Source organism: Haliotis rufescens, unplaced genomic scaffold (genome assembly GCF_023055435.1).
Source record: "Haliotis rufescens isolate VD_foot unplaced genomic scaffold, xgHalRufe1.0.p SCAF_1, whole genome shotgun sequence".
NCBI classification, from domain to species: Eukaryota; Metazoa; Mollusca; class Gastropoda; order Lepetellida; family Haliotidae; genus Haliotis; species Haliotis rufescens.
In genome coordinates, this window is record NW_025963779.1 from 79,232,275 (window position 1) to 79,250,277 (window position 18,003).

The 18,003-nt window shown below is 37.8% G+C and overlaps 1 protein-coding gene and 2 long non-coding RNA genes across 3 annotated transcripts; all 3 read left to right on the forward strand.

The window, feature by feature from the left end:
• The first annotated feature begins 4,649 nt into the window (after positions 1 to 4,649).
• Positions 4,650 to 7,592, forward strand: LOC125372448. Its single transcript, XM_048382510.1, has 2 exons — positions 4,650 to 4,710; positions 6,446 to 7,592. Exons 1-2 carry the CDS (start codon positions 4,659 to 4,661, stop codon positions 6,991 to 6,993), a joined length of 600 nt encoding a protein of 199 aa, XP_048238467.1. The 5' UTR covers positions 4,650 to 4,658; the 3' UTR covers positions 6,994 to 7,592.
• A 450-nt stretch (positions 7,593 to 8,042) lies between these two features.
• Positions 8,043 to 9,425, forward strand: LOC124127449. The gene is made up of 3 exons (XR_007218139.1): positions 8,043 to 8,201; positions 8,573 to 8,697; positions 9,253 to 9,425. It is a non-coding gene; the product is annotated as an uncharacterized LOC124127449 (long non-coding RNA).
• Positions 9,426 to 10,902: 1,477 nt separating this feature from the next.
• Positions 10,903 to 13,681, forward strand: LOC125372450. The gene is made up of 3 exons (XR_007218140.1): positions 10,903 to 11,105; positions 12,772 to 12,883; positions 13,352 to 13,681. It is a non-coding gene; the product is annotated as an uncharacterized LOC125372450 (long non-coding RNA).
• The last annotated feature ends 4,322 nt before the right edge of the window (positions 13,682 to 18,003 follow it).

The window sequence follows — 18,003 nt, forward strand, 5'->3', positions numbered from 1 at the left end:
CATTTCTACATGACTTAAATTAAGGCAAAGCCGTGTGTGGTCATGGATACTGATATATAGCTATTATGACCACCTGCGCAGACATTGGCTCAATGATTTATTAAGACTAATATATAATTAACAGCTATGTCACTTGATGACTACAGCCAGGGAGAGGCCAGAGGAACCAGACCTTGTATATACATATGTGTAGTCAACAGCTTGTATTAAAACAGAGTCATCTATAAAGGTAAGTGTCATTATCAGTTTTTGGATTTATCGCAATGAAATTGTTGATGTATTCCAGCGTGGTCTCATTAAATCATACAATGTGAGCAGTTCTCGAAATTATGAAAAATGCACATTTTGGAAATGAATTCCCTGACGGAGAAACATTAACGTTCTGGTAGAAACTGTACTAGATCGATATTATTCATTCGTTTTTTTATATTTTGCAAATCGATAAGCCTCTATTTGAGTTATATGGCTTCTTGGCATTTAAAACGTCATGTAGTAGCATCATGATTTGATATGACATTAAGGCAAATATTCCTTGTATTTGCTTCCTTGTTACATGCTGGGTAGTTGGTGGTGTTGCTAAGATCCGTGTTCTAATAACCATATGGTTACAATACGTAAAACCCATTATAGGTGTTCCTCTGTCTTGACATGTACTTACTAATTTGGCATGCACACCTATCGATATTTTATCATATCAATACATTTAATTTAAGGCATATTTTCTCTTCTTGAAGGTTGATACAAATTAGCGATTACGAAATAAGCCCCCGAAAAGTATTTAATATGGAGCCTTGTGGTTAAAATATTTGCTTGTCACGCCGAAGACGTGGGTTCGATTCCCTCCATGGGTACAATGTTTGAAGCCCATTTCTGGTGTCCCCCGCCGTGATATTGCTGGAATATTGCTGAAAAATGATTGAAAAGGGTAGGTGGGCAAATATTAAATTAGCGTTGGAAAATCGTATTTGCCCTTTGTGTATTTATGAATTTGCAGATGAATATCATGTCGTTATGGTGTGTCCATGTTATATTATTTTAAGACAAAGACATCAAAGTTAGAGATAATTATACTTTCATATGTCTTTGAGCTATGTTCGAAATGCAGCTGTTATCTATTGAATCACCTATTGTCGTGGGCCTGGTCTTTGGGTGGATTGGTGTACGGGGAGAAGATAACTATCTGTCTTCGCTGCAAACATGCGCATACTGTAGTTTTGTCATTAATTTGTATTTTGGACTTTGGCCTTTAAAAAATTAACATATGTTTTATGCTTTATCATATAATCAACGTCAGTAAGTTAGTGAAAGCGATGGATAACGTACATCCAAAACGCCAAAGAATACCCACTGACTCACTCACTCAATCACTGGCTCACTCCAGATTACGTTAACTGGACGAACGGGTGTGTCCGTGAGCTAGCTTTGTAATATAGCTGTTATCTAGGTTAGGTTATTGTAATGTTGGGGGACTAGGGTGAGGGAACACTGGTCTCTGCTGCAAACATGTGCATACTGTATTTGTGTTGTTATTTTGTATTTTGGCCTTTGGCCTATATGAAAGTAAACATATGGTTTATGCTATTTCATGTAATCAACGTCAGTAAGTTTTCAGATTTACAGAACGTCCATCGTCAACGCCAGAGAAATCACGCCACCACCCCCCTCTCCCAACACACACACACACAAAGATATACTCACGCACGCACGCACGCACGCACGCACGCACGCACGCGCTCGCTCGCTCGCTCGCTCACTCACTCACTCACTCACTCAATCCATTTGCAGATTACGTTAACAGGACGAATGGGTGTGAAAGAGATAAGTCTATACCACATTTTCCTCATCACGTATCTATCCAGAAACATAATTCAGGTCACCAATATTTTCCGCCATGTGACTTGGCCATATCTGCTATCTATACTGAAATATTTCAGGTTTACCGGAAAGAATAGTTCATGCTGCAAACCAAAACTGTCCACCTTGTGACAGTTGTTTTGTACTCAAACTATGCCATGATAAATTGATGTATTTGTATTATATTGAAATTTGGATTGTGTTATATATATGGTTTTGTGGCTTTTAGTGGACAATGACGTTTCAGGGCTACTCTTGTCTAGCAGGTGAATCACTGAACTAGTTCATTTGTACAAAGGTAGTTTGCTCGGGATACGATCAAAATATCATTCTAAAAAACAAAGATGAAAAAGAAAAAGCCTTGATCACAGTAACGTCTTGTCGATTATGTATACTATTTTAAAGAATTGATACGTTTTTGAGATCATATACTTATAGCGGAGTCAATATCATTCAATGCTTATCACAGAATGGCATTGACATGTCTGAAACAGCTGGAGACAAAAGATGTTCTCGAAACCCAGACAACATGTCAATGTCCCACATGTATTTGTAATTGACATTTACACTAGCCCGTCCATCTCGCCTCCCAGCATCAGGCACGGTTTGAGCCGGCGACCGAAATGAACATGCAACTGGCAGATGCGGGGATTCCCCTTTCGAGATAATGTTAAAGCTGCTGCACAGGGTAAACAAATTACTGGAAGCGATAATATAATCGATCACACTTGTTCCAATGGACCTTATATGAGTAAAATCGCCTATTCCTGCACCTACACTAGCCCTTCCATTTAGTATGTTTAAGTTCAAGATTGCACACAGATCTAACATTTTTTTACCATATTTGTGCACAATTTTATCACAAGAGTATCTCACAAGATTCAAACTGTTTGAAATAAAATCAAAGAAATCTGTTCAGTAACGAAATCTACCTGCAGTGGGTACCTGTGCAGACATTACAATCACCGCCAGGAAAATATCTACATCACCAATTGTCTTGATAACATCAAGCAGGTCCTCTTGGAACAAAGTGATACCACACTTGCAATACATATTTTCATACCTTGATGACCTATCTGGGTTTATATACATTGAACATAACAAAATTGTTTTACCATGTGCAAATGAAGATTTTTCGAATAACACAAAAAACGCATTGAGCCCAATGTGTGCAAGTATTATATAAGGTTTCACAGATTTTTTTACTAAGAAGCACAATTCCACAGGCTAATCGCCCATACTGTGCAGTTCTTACTGCCTTAACACTGTAATAGATATAGTTAAAATATAAGTTTTGGAGGTCAATATCTGATGGGTCAATAATGTCATATCTGTGGAGAAATGAGATAAAGTCATTATCTGATAACTTTGTTATCAAGCCATTCACATTCCAGAATAGCAAAATAACATGGGGGATGATACCTTGACTAGAATCAAGATCACGGGCACGGCCACACCCTTATTTCCCAGTTCCAGTGTCATGCTGAGAGCCCATGTAAGATCGCAGGCGTCTGCGACTATCTTCACTTCGATCCCCTGATTTTTTTCTTGGCGTTTACCGTCTCTAGATTGGTGATTGGGTCCTGTGAAGAGCTATCATTCTGGTTAGTCTGACGCTCGGCTTCCTTTATGAATAGCCTGCTATACTTAAAGTAGCCCACATTATCATCTTCTCTCAAGTTCTTTAACACCGTTCGCTGTTTTATAGCGAGGTCGCTCGAAATTCCAACAGAGTTCTTTTTGAAGTTATTCCTCCTACCCAAGGCCCATACCTTGTCCTCACCGTATAATAGTTTCACAATCATGGATCGAGGTGTCCTGCTTGGTCCTGTTGTGTTCGGTCCTAGTCTATGGGCAACTGCGATGGAATCAATATTAATGGGCGTGTCCCCTGGATCCGAGTTGTTGTTTAGAACTGAACACACATACTCCTTACACTGGCCAACAGTATCGTCAGTCTTCTCTGACAACCCATATTATATCACATTGTTCCTTCGGCTATACTGCTCTTGTTTGTCTATCTCCATCTCCATCTGCTCTAATCTATCTTGCAGCTTTCTCCGTGCATAATGATCTCCCTCAGGGGACCTTTCTTCAACGGTCTCAAATCTCTCCGTCACATCGTCGATATCAACTCTCATACCATCCAACTTAGTTCTAACCCACTCAGACACCGAGACTTCCACTAAATGAAAGTCCGACAACTGGTAGTCCAGAACATGTACTTTAAGTACCCCTCTGACAAGTGTAAAAAGTACGAGAATCTGTACTTTACTAATAAAGTGGTATCCCAAATATAACATTTGTTACTTCAGACAGTAGTTCAACATGCATGAATATGAAATCAGATTAAAGATGCATATGGATATATACCGACACTATTATAACACAATTACACAAAGACAATGCAATCTAAAATCAGTCAAATAAATTAAACTTGCCAACAGAAAACAGCAAAAACATAAAGTAGTTCAAGGTAGGGTTATGACCTATCTTGACATTCTGAAGCTTTCTACGAGGCACACAATGATTTTCAAATCACTATGGTGTGACGTTCAAGCATAAAAAGAACACAAGATAAAATTTAGTGCCCTGTTTCGACAAGCCAATACTCCCCAAGAACTCTGTGTATGTGTACTAGGAATATGATCTAATAATGCATTAAAGGAAATATTGGAAGTATTAGCGTTGACCAATGTACCATCGCTGGCATGTAGATTTGCCTCCGAATATTACATAGGACCACTGTATGTGTAACATTGTATTTTTGTCAACAGAAAGCAGTAAGAATACTACCCAAAGCCATGCTTGTCCCCAGACTACTGTGGATGTTATTCGCTGCAAATACGGTTGCAGGTAAGAAATTCACTTGACAGCTCGCTATGTGTTGTAAATTTAAATCATGTTGTGGTACAGAATTATGTGTCCTAACACAAACGCCGCTGGACAACAATTCAAGTGTGGCGGAACTGTTTGATAAATGAAAAAGACAAAACAACACGTTATGGAATTTATCAACGTAACATGCACTTACCAAGTCATGGAGTTTTTCAGGGTTTTTCTTTCTGAAAATGTTTGAAGTATACATTCTGTATCACTGAAAATGTGCGAAATTATAGTGAGTAATATTTGACTCACTTCAGCAACCAATGCTGGCTCTAAGAGGCGACTAATGGGATCGGATGGTCAGACTCGGCGACATGGTTGATGTATGTCATCGTACCCCAATTGTGTAGATCGATGCTTAAGATTTCAGTCACTGGATTGACCGATCCAAACTCGATTATTTACAGACCACCGTCATATAAGTGAAATTTGCCGATTGCGGTGTTAAACAACAACGTACAAAACAACAAGTGTTGTTTTGTGTGGGTAAAATGGTCTGGGATCAATTACTTTTGACTTTAATTCTCGCATTTTTCCTCACATATCATCAAGCTGTAATTTAGAATTATTACATTGTTAATTTGTAATACAATCTCATCGTGCAGATATAATTCAAAGAAGCAAGTACAGCAAAGTTTAGTTCAACGGATGGGAAGTTGACGCATTTATTTAGTGACGCGGAAGACACGACGCCACGTTTGTAATAGAGTAGCTCTCCGATGTACGGAAGTTTCAACCATTACTCTACGTTGTCAGACCTGCTTACCTTCATAAACAGGGTATTTCAAATTGTTGAGTAAAATGATTGTGAAAGTTGCCTTCCAGTTCGGTTTGAGAGAGAACGCATTAAAGTCATGGTACATTCTTTTCAAACATCAGACGCAACATCGTACAGCAATAATCAATTCATTTCATTCTGGGCATGACAACTTAACGGATTATTTCTTTTTTATTGCACAAACCTGGGAAAGACCGATGCACTGTGACAGATTGCTGCCTGGATGTTTTAATATCTTGAACAGTTTACAAGCAAAAGTGTAAAAAATTGATAACACCTGTTGATTTTTAATACAGTTTCGATACCTCCTCATTACTGAAGAAAACATCAAGCTGATGGTCAATTGCCGTCTTGTAGAACGTAAAAACGATAGCCATTTTAATGACGGCAAGATGGAATTAGCTTGGCATACAATCCGTGACCCACGTGCAGGTACATACGTAAGATCCTGTGACGTGATGTGTTAATTGACATTTATGGATAGCGCTCGAGATTAAGGATCCTGCCCTAAGTGGGGGTTGTGATTAGAGGGGATGTTTGTGAATATATTAACAGACAAAGGAGACAGAATTTCGGCTCACTTTTGAAACATATTGACACAATTAGGTATTTTGGATAAATCAAATCTTACGGTATTTATTAAAATGGTTTGCGCTATAACAATATCAACATGAATTCGAATCTAGAGGCGGGCAACAAAAAACACAATGACAGTATTTGTATCAAATCGAATGGTTTCCTTTCGTATGTGTTTTAATTTTTCGACATTTACAGCAATAAAGTGCGGCAGCCAATTCATCTTTGCACTATTCCCAGTTTATATAAATGGCACTCAAGTGCCTCAGTTCCCTTTAATTGTATATACACGGGAAGGTCAATGTACTACTTGTATCAAAGGTTTCCTTTCTTTTCCTTTTCAAACATTAGGTACAGCAACGTACAGCGGCAATCAATTCATCTTTGCACGATTCCCAGCCTATGAAACTGGCAATGAAGACGCGACTGCTTATTTCCTTTTTATTGCACATACGCGGGAAGGCCGATGCACTGTGACAGAGAGTCACGGGACAGATTATGATATCAAGCTTATTGGAAACAACATTGTCACACAGTTCCATCTACCGACAGACAGAGTGTTAACCCCGGGAGTTGCTGTGGAGGAGGATCGTGCAGTGGAGCTTATTTGCACAACGGAAGTAACTCTGATTGTCCTCCAACAAGCTGTTTCCTATGGTGTAGCCGATGCATTTCCAGTCCTTCCAGTGCAGTCTCTGTCTACAAAGTACATCGTACCATCTGTGCCAAACAACGCTTTACTCGGGGTGGTGGCTATCTATAACAACACAAACGTCACTGTCCATCTCAACTCCACCTGCTCCTACCCCTTTCAGAGGGAACATCTACGGAAGGGGAAGCCAGTTAAGTATAACCCTGCTGCAGGGAGAAGTCCTCCAGATTGCTTCTTCACAGAGTAGTGCTTCCGACACCTGCGATCTGGGAGGGACGGTCGTAGAGATCAGTCATTCAGTTGCAGTGTTCTCTAGCGCTCTCATGTTATGCTATCCTCGTTGGTGTGATGGAGCTTTGAGTCAAGTTTCCCCATTAGAGACATGGGGGACGTCGTTCATTTTGCCGCCGGCTCCTGTCATGGAACAATTCCGCGTTCGAATTACATCGGGGTATAATGGTACCAATATCACCATTGAAGCATTCGATGGAGTCGAGTCTATTATTTTAAATGAAGCAGAGATACACGATGAAGACTTCCGTACTACAAGCGTCACATACATAAAAAGCTCTCAACCAATACTGGTATTACAAATAAGCGGAAAAGGAGGACGTAGCTTTTCTACCATTGTTCCAGCAACTGACGCCTATGGCACTGGCTGTATAATACCAGACATTCAGACAAGTACCATATCGTACACACGCTATGTTACCATCATCACCAGTTCGCACTGTACTTCACATGTAAACGTTAATGGAACATGGACGAATCAGCCAACAGAATCACAGACGTTCGCCATAACAAGCTTTCAACCCAGCGCTGGTTTCCTTGTCATTGACAGTAATTCATCGGCATGTCCGTTTGGCGTACTCGTCACTGGTTTAGGAGCTTTTCGGATGTATGGGTACTTCAGTACCCCAGTGCGCGGTGAGTAGACACGTCATATTGCTCAAAATAAAATGAGCTGACCCTTTATTGTGTGATAATGAACACTTAATATATTAGTTAGGTTTTGAACTATTTAAATAGAAATAGGTAGTTATAAAAACACAGTTCAAGGTATAAATACAGTAACATGGCGTTGTGTTTAACTTTGATGTGTCGAAATTACGCTTTTCTCGAAGAAGAAGCTTGGTCCCTGCATATTAATACTTTTTTCATCATTTTCGGATGTGTCGAACCTGGAATAACTCGAAGTATTTACGTAGGTTCCTTCCACTTGGACACAACGGTGTTTGACTGTACAGGCTCATTACAACAAAAAAGACACGCAATGATATAACTGTTTCAATCTATGGCACTATAATCTTTCCTCTATCTATGGTACTATAATTTGTCCATATACTAATTTTAAGGACATACAACTTTACGTCCTGGTTGTGGAATAACAAACCTCACTGCATCGGTGTTTAACAAATACCTGACGTCACCTGCCTATCCAAAGAATTACGTGAAGTAAGTAATGTTTCGATCAGCAAAACACCATAAAAATTTTTTTATCTGATTATATGTGATATATTGCTGTATTAATTGCAAAACGTAAGGAGGAAAACTGCACGTTTTGTTAATATCGAGAACTCATTTTGTAAATGACTAAACTCAAAGATGAAGTTTTCAATAATATGAGATTCCAAAAAATCCCCATCACGTATTACCAAAACAACAAATTAAATGACATTGAAAAGTGATGAATTGTATATATATTTTTTCTGTTTGGTTAGCGCTTTCAAGTTTAAGAGTGTCTGAAATATAAGCACAGAGTTCACTTCATATTCAGGTAACGTGAAGGTGATAGTGTCCTGGAAAGTTTTTTGTGTGTGTTTAAGCAACATGGAATGTGAATGGACAATAACCACGATGAACCCTTCAGATGTGGTGCGAGTTGAAGTTCTCGTGTCTGACCTTGAGTCGGATGCTAACTGTAGGTCCGACTATGTGAGCATCTATGACGGTACGTAACTGCCAATGTAGACATTGCCTACATCAGGTATGTTATCACACGTATATATTACATATACAATATTGTGCTACAGGTTGCACAATGTATAAGTTGGTAATGTTCATTTTTCTTATACTACCAGCTGCCACTCCCTTATTTTCTTTTGAAACTAAGATATATGTACATGTACGATATTGTGTGCACACAAAGAAAACGCAACATACGGTGTACCCAACTGATTGATATACTGTATGACATCACAGGTAGAAATGTTGATGAACCTTGTCTCATATGTACACATGTTTTGGTATTATTTTAGCTAAAATACATTTGTTGTCTATTCATATTTTAAAATATATCAGGTAATGTCCCATATTGATATTCTCTTTAGAAGGTTTTGATAAAAATATTATTGTAAGGTAAATGCATGCAAAGATATACTAAATCTCAACATGATTGCTTTTGACGTTTAAGTCATCATTGTCACGAGTGTCAGTTTATGAGTTAATAATGAAGTGCAAATGTGTCCAATGTAGTTATAAGATATAAATGTTGATTTCGTAAAAGGTCCATCTCCATCTGACAAAGTCATTCTCACCTGGTGCGGGAATAACACACCGTCTGTACAAAGCACAGGACCTGCTCTCACAATCAGGTTCAGGACAGATGATCAAGACGTGGGGCAGGGTTTCCGACTGAAATATACACAGGTGGCAGCACATGCTTCAGGTAAACTACACAAGGAGAAACGTCTTACTAATTTTAGTTGTATACACATTTTCAAGCTTTCAGTTAGAAGATGTTTCTTCATACTTATCAAAGTTAATTTGTTTGGCCCTTTCATTTACCTGTTACCTGTCCTATATCATATTAACGAAATATCAACGGTATATTAAATTAATGCCAATAAACATGACTACGGAAGTCTCAAGATGTTATTGATTGGGTCATAACATTGAAGGATCTGTTAATCTCACGAGTTTATGTCCTGGAGGGAAACTGAAGGTTAAATAGTTAACTAACCGTGGGTGCATTCTGAAAAATGAACATTCCATGTGTGTCCATTAGTAACAGCTGAACTATAACCTGTCCATATACTAATTTTAAGTACAAACAACTTTACGTCCTGGTTGTGGAATAACAAACCTTACTGCATCGGTGTTAAACGAATACCTGACGTCACCTGCCTATCCAAAGACTTATGTGAAGTAAGTTATGTTTCGATCAGTAAAACACCAGAGAATTTTTTTTATCTGATTATATATGATATATTGCTGTATTAATTTCAAAACGAAAGGAGGAAAACTACACGTTTTGTTAATATCGAGAACTCACTTTGTAAATGACTAAACTCAAAGATGAAGTTTTCAATAATATGAGATTCCAAAAAATCCCCATCACCATATTACCGAAACAACAAATTAAATGACATTGAAAAGTGATGAATTGTATACGTACTTTTCTGTTTGGTTAGCGCTTTCAAGTTTAAGGGTGTCTGAAATATAAGCTCAGAGTTCACTTCATAAACACGGAACATGAAGGTGATAGTGTCCTGGAAAGGTTTTTTGTGTGTTTAAGCAACATAGAATGTGAATGGACAATTACCACGATGAACCCTTCAGATGTGGTGCGAGTTGAAGTTCTCGTGTCTGATCTTGAGTCGGATGCTAACTGTAGGTCCGACTATGTGAGCATCTATGACGGTACGTAACAGCCAATGTAGACATTGCCTACATCAGGTATGTTATCACACGTATATATTACCTATACAATATTGTGCTACAGGTTGCACAATGTATAAGTTGGTAATGTTCATTTTTCTTATACTACCAGCAGCCACTCCCTTATTTTCTTTTGAAACTAAGATATATGTACATGTACGATATTGTGTGCACACAAAGAAAACGCAACATACGGTGTACCCAACTGATTGATATACTGTATGACATCACAGGTAGAAATGTTGATGAACCTTGTCTCATATGTACACATGTTTTGGTATTATTTTAGCTAAAATACATTTGTTGTCTATTCATATTTTAAAATATATCAGGTAATGTCCCATATTGATATTCTCTTTAGAAGGTTTTGATAAAAATATTATTATAAGGTAAATGCATGCAAAGATATACTAAATCTCAACATGATTGCTTTTGACGTTTAAGTCATCATTGTCACGAGTGTCAGTTTATGAGTTAATAATGAAGTGCAAATGTGTCCAATGTAGTTATAAGATATAAATGTTGATTTCGTAAAAGGTCCATCTCCATCTGACAAAGTCATTCTCACCTGGTGCGGGAATAACACACCGTCTGTACAAAGCACAGGACCTGCTCTCACAATCAGGTTCAGGACAGATGATCAAGACGTGGGGCAGGGTTTCCGACTGAAATATACACAGGTGGCAGCACATGCTTCAGGTAAACTACACAAGGAGAAACGTCTTACTAATTTTAGTTGTATACACATTTTCAAGCTTTCAGTTAGAATATGTTTCTTCATACTTATCAAAGTTAATTTGTTTGGCCCTTTCATTTACCTGTTACCTGTCCTATATCATATTAACGAAATATCAACGGTATATTAAATTAATGCCAATAAACATGACTACGGAAGTCTCAAGATGTTATTGATTGGGTCATAACATTGAAGGATCTGTTAATCTCACGAGTTTATGTCCTGGAGGGAAACTGAAGGTAAAACACTTAACTAACCGTGGGTGCATTCTGAAAAATGAACATTCCATGTGTGTTCATTAGTAACAGCTGAATGTACCATGATTCAGTATTCAAGTATTCGTTTATTCAATGTGGAATGTTCTTGATCGCCCGTAATTTGAGGTATCCTGACCAACATTTCATGAAGTGCAAGGTCCCATATAGCTTGGCTTGGACAGTATGTGATGCTCAAATAAGGAAAGATGAGTGCCAACTTTGGAAATGTGTTCTGTCGCTGCTAGTATGCTCATGTGCATTGACAACTTGGCAACATATAGAAACCTGCAGATGATAGAAGGATAGGCGCAATTATGGTGTCGTGGCAGTACTGTTCTGCGACCTTCCGACTGACAATGTCTAATGACTTTCTGTTTGTCATGGTAATCCCAACACATACCATAATTGAACAAACGCCATTCCTGTTACGCAGACAGCCGTCTAGTGCCACGTTGAAATAAAAGCGACAATACACAAATATCTGACATGACCAGAGTCGAATGTACAATTCTGACAATATCATGAACATGCGTCGATGAATCAAAGCACGATCATGTCAATCAAGGAAGTCTCGGGTACATTTAGATTCGTCTGAACCATCGAATATTCCTCCGGTGTATATAAGTTGTCTATACTATTGGAGTCGGGCTGAAGTTTTACTATTATACAAGCCCATAGAGTAAGCAGATTATCACACAATGCCGCGATTTTCAGGGGCCTGCCTCGAAACTAAAACACAGGTAGCGCTGTGTATGTAGTTGGTTCTGAAGACTCGTGGTCCTTATGATACGACCTTGGAGATGTGTTGTAGATCTAGGGCGTCCTAACCTGGGTGTATTTTACGACCCGTGTTGGCGGAATCTGCTCCACAATCTGCTGATGCATGTGACATATTAGCATGCCTATAACCTTAACACTTTTCATGTAAAGACGTCTCAATGCTATTGTGGACACCAAAAGATAAATGTTAAAGCGTGTTTAATACAGTCGTGTATTATTCACTGCCAATATAAATGTGTTAGAAGTGTTTCCGGTATAGGTGTCAGGGACCATCTTCTGATGCATGTAAAGTGGAGTACATGTACATGTGTTTAGTTATCAACAACTGACCATACGTCCAGTTGTACTATCTCTGGATTGCAACCGTTTTTCGTTTGTTTCTGAAAAAATCGTAAATAGGTTTTATGTCATTGTTTAACAGGATATAATTCAGTTTATAAACACTTGCAACTACTTTAGTACTGTAAAACACAATGTGTGCATGACTCTAAACTTTGAAAGTAACATTTTGAGGTCCCTAATGGAAATTGGAAAACCCCACTCAGAACATTCCGTAGACACAGCCACTATTATTTTTGAACGTGTATTGTAGAACTCCTGTCAGATGACAGTTCAACCTGGGAGACGCCAGTTATAGCAATACTTGGTACACTACTCGTCTTGGCTGCCATCACTATGCTGATTTGCATCCTCTACATCAGAAGGTAATAACCACGATCACATGGTTTTACATGCAGAGTACTAACGATTACTTTAAGTAGAAAGTAGCAACGCGTTGTGTTGCTTTATGCTGATTAACAGTATAATGTTGTCTCAGCAGAAGGCTGTGAGAGCTATTTTATGGTAACATATGGACGATCCAATAACGACAATTGGTGAACGACTAAATGACCACAAAATCCACTTTATTTAGTGTAAATAACACAACAACTAACAGCTAAAACAATGTTTTCTCTTCTGTTGATTTACCGATTGCATTGATGCTTACCTCGTGAATGTGCAAAAGATGCTGATCAAATCATATTTGATCCAGTACTTCGAACATGGCAATGAACAACGTTATTAGCACCGTCCTATTCACGTACATGGAAACTTATTACTTCAATGCCAAGAAATCATTAAACGATATTGATGATTAAACATATCAAGCGTTATATCTTATGATATTTCAGATTGAAAAAGGAACTGACCCATGCCTTAAGAAACAAGAAACCTGAAGATAATTACATATCTTTAGATGAAACGACCAAGGAGCCAGTTGTTGAAAGTACATACCAGAACATTGGTCGAATGAGTCCTTATGCAAACACAGACGACGGCCTTCAGGGCAGAATTTGAATTAACATTAACGCTTCGGGTTTGTCGATAGACACTGCTACTATAGACGAGAGCACATGGGCATACATTTTGGAAAATTAATTCTGTGATTCCCACTGTTGGTGGTGTGTATTTATCTTTATATATGTTACATATTCATTAATACATTTTCTTTTAACATAATGAGTGGCGGGTGCTACAGGCTGAGCAGGACATGGTTGCCCTTTTTGCGAAAACCTGGTGTCATCACTGAATTTCAGGTATCCATTCATCAAGACTGTTTGAATCTGTTTGGGGCGGATAATCGAGACTGGTTATTGTACTATGCAATACAACTATTATAATTGTAGGCTTGCTTTCCTAAAGCTGTGAATAGAGATGACCATTTTCTTTATTGAAAATGTTTAAATTATATTTTATATGGTTATGTATATTTCCACTGAAAAGATAGCTTGTAAAGTTTACAGATGCAGTTGTTTATTTTCGGTTTGATTCCTTTAATTCCACATAGATAGTTTGAAAGTCTAGTAGCTTAACGTCTTTAATTTTATTTCTGTAGCCAGTAAAGATGTTATTCCGAGCGTATAAGCCTGAATCATTAGAAATCTTTATAATTCTATTATTTTTGTTTATACATGCTGTTGTTAACCCAATTTATTAACCGCCTCCGTGGTCTAGTGGTAGAGCGTCCGCCCGGAGAACAGGGTCCGGGGTTCGATCCCCGGCCGCGTCATACAAAAGACGTTAAAAGATGGTACTTGTTGTTACCCTGTCTGGCGCTCGGCATTAAGGGGTTAAAGCAAGGACTGGTCGGCTCGGAATCAGCATACTGTGTCTGAGTGGGGTATTCATGTTAAACTGCGACATGGTATCTCAGTGTGCTAGCACTATAAATCGACATCAGTCCGGTCTAGTACAAGCAGACACACACACACACACACACACACACACACACGCACACACACACACACACACACACACACACACACACACACACACACGTGCATGCTCGTCGCTATATAAGTGCAATAATCTTGGACGCGACGTTAAACCCCATTTCACCTCACCTCACCCAATTTATTATGCGATGTATTTTTGAAATGGTGATGCAGAAGTCGTAATGCAGGTTGAAATTTAAGTTCTTCCACATTTTCTAATTCAAGTACAAGTATCTTTTTTTGCAAAAGGTGTTCCAGGCTTTTTAATGCATTCTTCCATTTGCACGTAAGGTGCGTATATCTGTAATAGGAATATTGGATTAGAAAAACTCGAAGTTGATCGGTATTTTTGTGATTCAATAAATGATTTCAGATCAGCTATACTAGGACAACCTTCTTAATACTTTCTTATTAAAATGCTTCTTTTAATCTTAACTATTTTATCATTCCATGTATATTTGTAAACATCTTTGTAAATAGATACGACAAAACACTTTCGGGGGTTGGGCAATGAAGAGAATAATTCTTTAACTACTGTACTATCGGAGTAAGTTTGTTTTTCCTCCAAGTTAACTGTAACCTAAACATGCCATCTAATTTTGTGTGTGTTTATTACCCAATGTAAATTGACTTGCCTAAATAGTTTCCATGTGTTTGTGGCGATGCCACCCAGGGGCAGGATGCGAACACCTGGTATCATCACTATTTGATTGTGATTCATTAACACATGCTCATGATGTAGTCAGAATCGTACAATCGAGATATATTATGACTATGGAGATGCTTTTATCGCTTTTATTTAGATCTGGGTTACATTTAATGCCAAGTGATTTAAATTTAGTTACATGCCAATTAATGCTTAGTTCCATACATATTTTGTCTGAGCTACCTGCCTTTGAACCTATCCACTTTGCTTTTGTTTTCTATTTTAAGTCGGGACATTTTATAAAATGTATTACGTGTTTCCATTGCTGCATATAGACTTTCGTCCATGTGTTTCATCAGTATACTTTCTTAATTTACGTTCTATGTTTAGATATACAATTCGTTTTATTTGGGGGGTTTTCGTCGGAGATATAGATATTGTGGATCACCAAGACTACAACCCCTTTCATAAGTAAAGAAAGACCGCCTCCGTGGTCTAGCGGTAGAGCGTCCGCCCGGAGAGCGGAAGGTCCGGGGTTCGATCCCCGACCGCGTCATACCAAAAGACGTTAAAAGATGGTACTTGTTGTTACCCTGTCTGGCGCTCGGCATTAAGGGGCTAAAACAAGGACTGGTTGGCTCGGAGTCAGTATACTGTGTCTGAGTGGGGTATTCATGTTAGACTGCGGCATGGTATCTCAGTGAGCTAGCACTAATAATCGACATCAGTCCGGACTAGTACAAACAGCCACACAAACACACACACGTACATGCACGTCGCTATATAAGTGCAATAATCTTGGACGCGACGTTAAACCCCATTTCACCTCACCTCAACTCATAAGTAAAGAAATGTGATAGGTGTCCATTTCGGATCACTCATGATTAAGTATAAGAGGTTAACATGTTTATCCATTTCTGGACCAAAACAAAATTTCAGCAAAGCCTTGTTGAAAAATGCTTAGAGACGTATGAAAAGCTTTTTTCTGAATACTTTAACAGGAACAATCCTGATTGCTTAATCTCCCTCCTAGTTTCCAACATAAGGTCATCATTACTATCCTTGCATTTACATAGATACATCTGTAAGGAATAAATACAGTTCGATCTTCATGTAAGAAACATTCCAATGCTACTTTAATACAGTCTGATGTTCTTGTCGCTAATAATTCAATATAATTAAATGCATTTAAGAGGGTAATTGGACTCATGTTTGTTAGGAGTTTTCAATAGAAGGCCTTTCAGTATTTACGTATTTTTATTGCAAATATATTTTCTTCGCAAACATGTTTTGACGTCACTTATTTTCAGTGACCCTTTCATACAACGTTAACCACTTTGTTAGTACGCTCAAATGAATCACTGGTGTTGGTATTTTTTTTGTGCATTTCTTGAAGATCTATTTCTTTTTCTATGTTTTTACTTGTTTGATTTTCTATTTTCGGGGTATTAACAGCTTTTAGGTCAGTTACATTTTACTCATAATGTTTTTCGGCAATTTAAAGGTTTTTGTTGGTATATGTAATTCACTGAATAGTAATTTTCAATCTGTAATTATGCTATTAACAACATAGGTCTTGTTTTCTAGATGGCAGAAAAATTTGTTTGTTTTTCGCCTTCTTCAAACCATTTCAGTATGTATTGTTTTATTTCTATACCTCTAACTCCTTAATTTGTTGCATTTTTATTTTTTATTTTGATAATTCTGCTAGTTGACATTTTTTCTGTTTCTTTTTGTTTCTAATTGTTTTGTCACTGATACTTATTTTAAGAAGAAATGGATATTCTTTAACTCTAGGGGCGGTCGGGTAGCCTAGTGGTTAAAGCGTTCGCTCGTCACGCCGAAGACCCGGGTTCAATTCCCGACATGGGTACAATGTGTGAAGCCCATTTCTGGTGTCCCCCGCCGTGATATTGCTGGAATATTGCTAAAAGCGGCATAAAACCATACTCGCTCACTCACTCACTCTTTAACTCTAACTTTGATTAGAAAGGTTTCTAGTAAAAGACAATAACTAATTTCAAATTTACGTCTCTACCATTTCGTACTGCAATCAGTTGTTGTTGTATTTTCTGAATATCCATCTTCAGTTTCTTATGTTTGTATGTTATTGATTAAAAAGAAGGGAATTGATCAATATGCAGAAACCACACCCTCATTCTTGACAATGTATATTTGCGTAGACTATAATTATAGAATAATGTCATTCGAGAATGATCTGATTTCTGTCCAGGTAAAATAGTTCATTTTTATGTCGTATTAAATATACCACTGTTGTTTTTTCCACCATGCATATTTATACAGGGAGCCCTAAATTAATTCCTCCTTATATCCCTCCAATAATAATCCTTGATATTGTCTAATACAAATTCGTTGGCTTTAGGTTATCTTAATATTTTAATAGTTTTCCAAGTCCACGAGTGGGTTCAGTTCCATTCACCTAATATAACAACAAATCCATTAACAAAATTATATATATTTCCAAATTAAAAGTTGAAAAACAGATTTACATTCTCCACATATATATAATTCCTTTCCTCTTCCTTTTATCAACTAAATCTCTACAGCTGGTTGAAAATATTTTGTTCTTTAAGCCATTGTCAAGTAATGTTAAGTCACATGTAAGCATTTGGCCATTCAATATACTCGTATGTACATTGAAAGATATTTAATGTAAATATGTGGTAATATTTCTCTGTTCAAGTAACAACGTAATAAACAAAACAAGATGGTATTAAAACAACCGAGTGTGGCCCAAGTGACATGGGCAACTCATTTCAAATTGAGTGTTATTGCAATAGTGGGATAAGTCTAAATCAGCACGATAAGCAAGTTCAGGATGATCAGCAAGTCCGGCTAATACCTATTATATTAGACATGATAAATTTCCTTCACGAAGCTGTTTTATAGGTACAGCCAGCCT

Excerpts from the sequence above, each read along its gene's own strand:
- LOC125372448 (XM_048382510.1), top strand. The coding sequence starts at position 4,659 with ATGCTTGTCCCCAGACTACTGTGGATGTTATTCGCTGCAAATACGGTT. Across the intron at positions 4,711-6,445 it reads CGCTGCAAATACGGTTGCAG|GTACAGCAACGTACAGCGGC; the intron begins GTAAGAAATTCA and ends TTCAAACATTAG.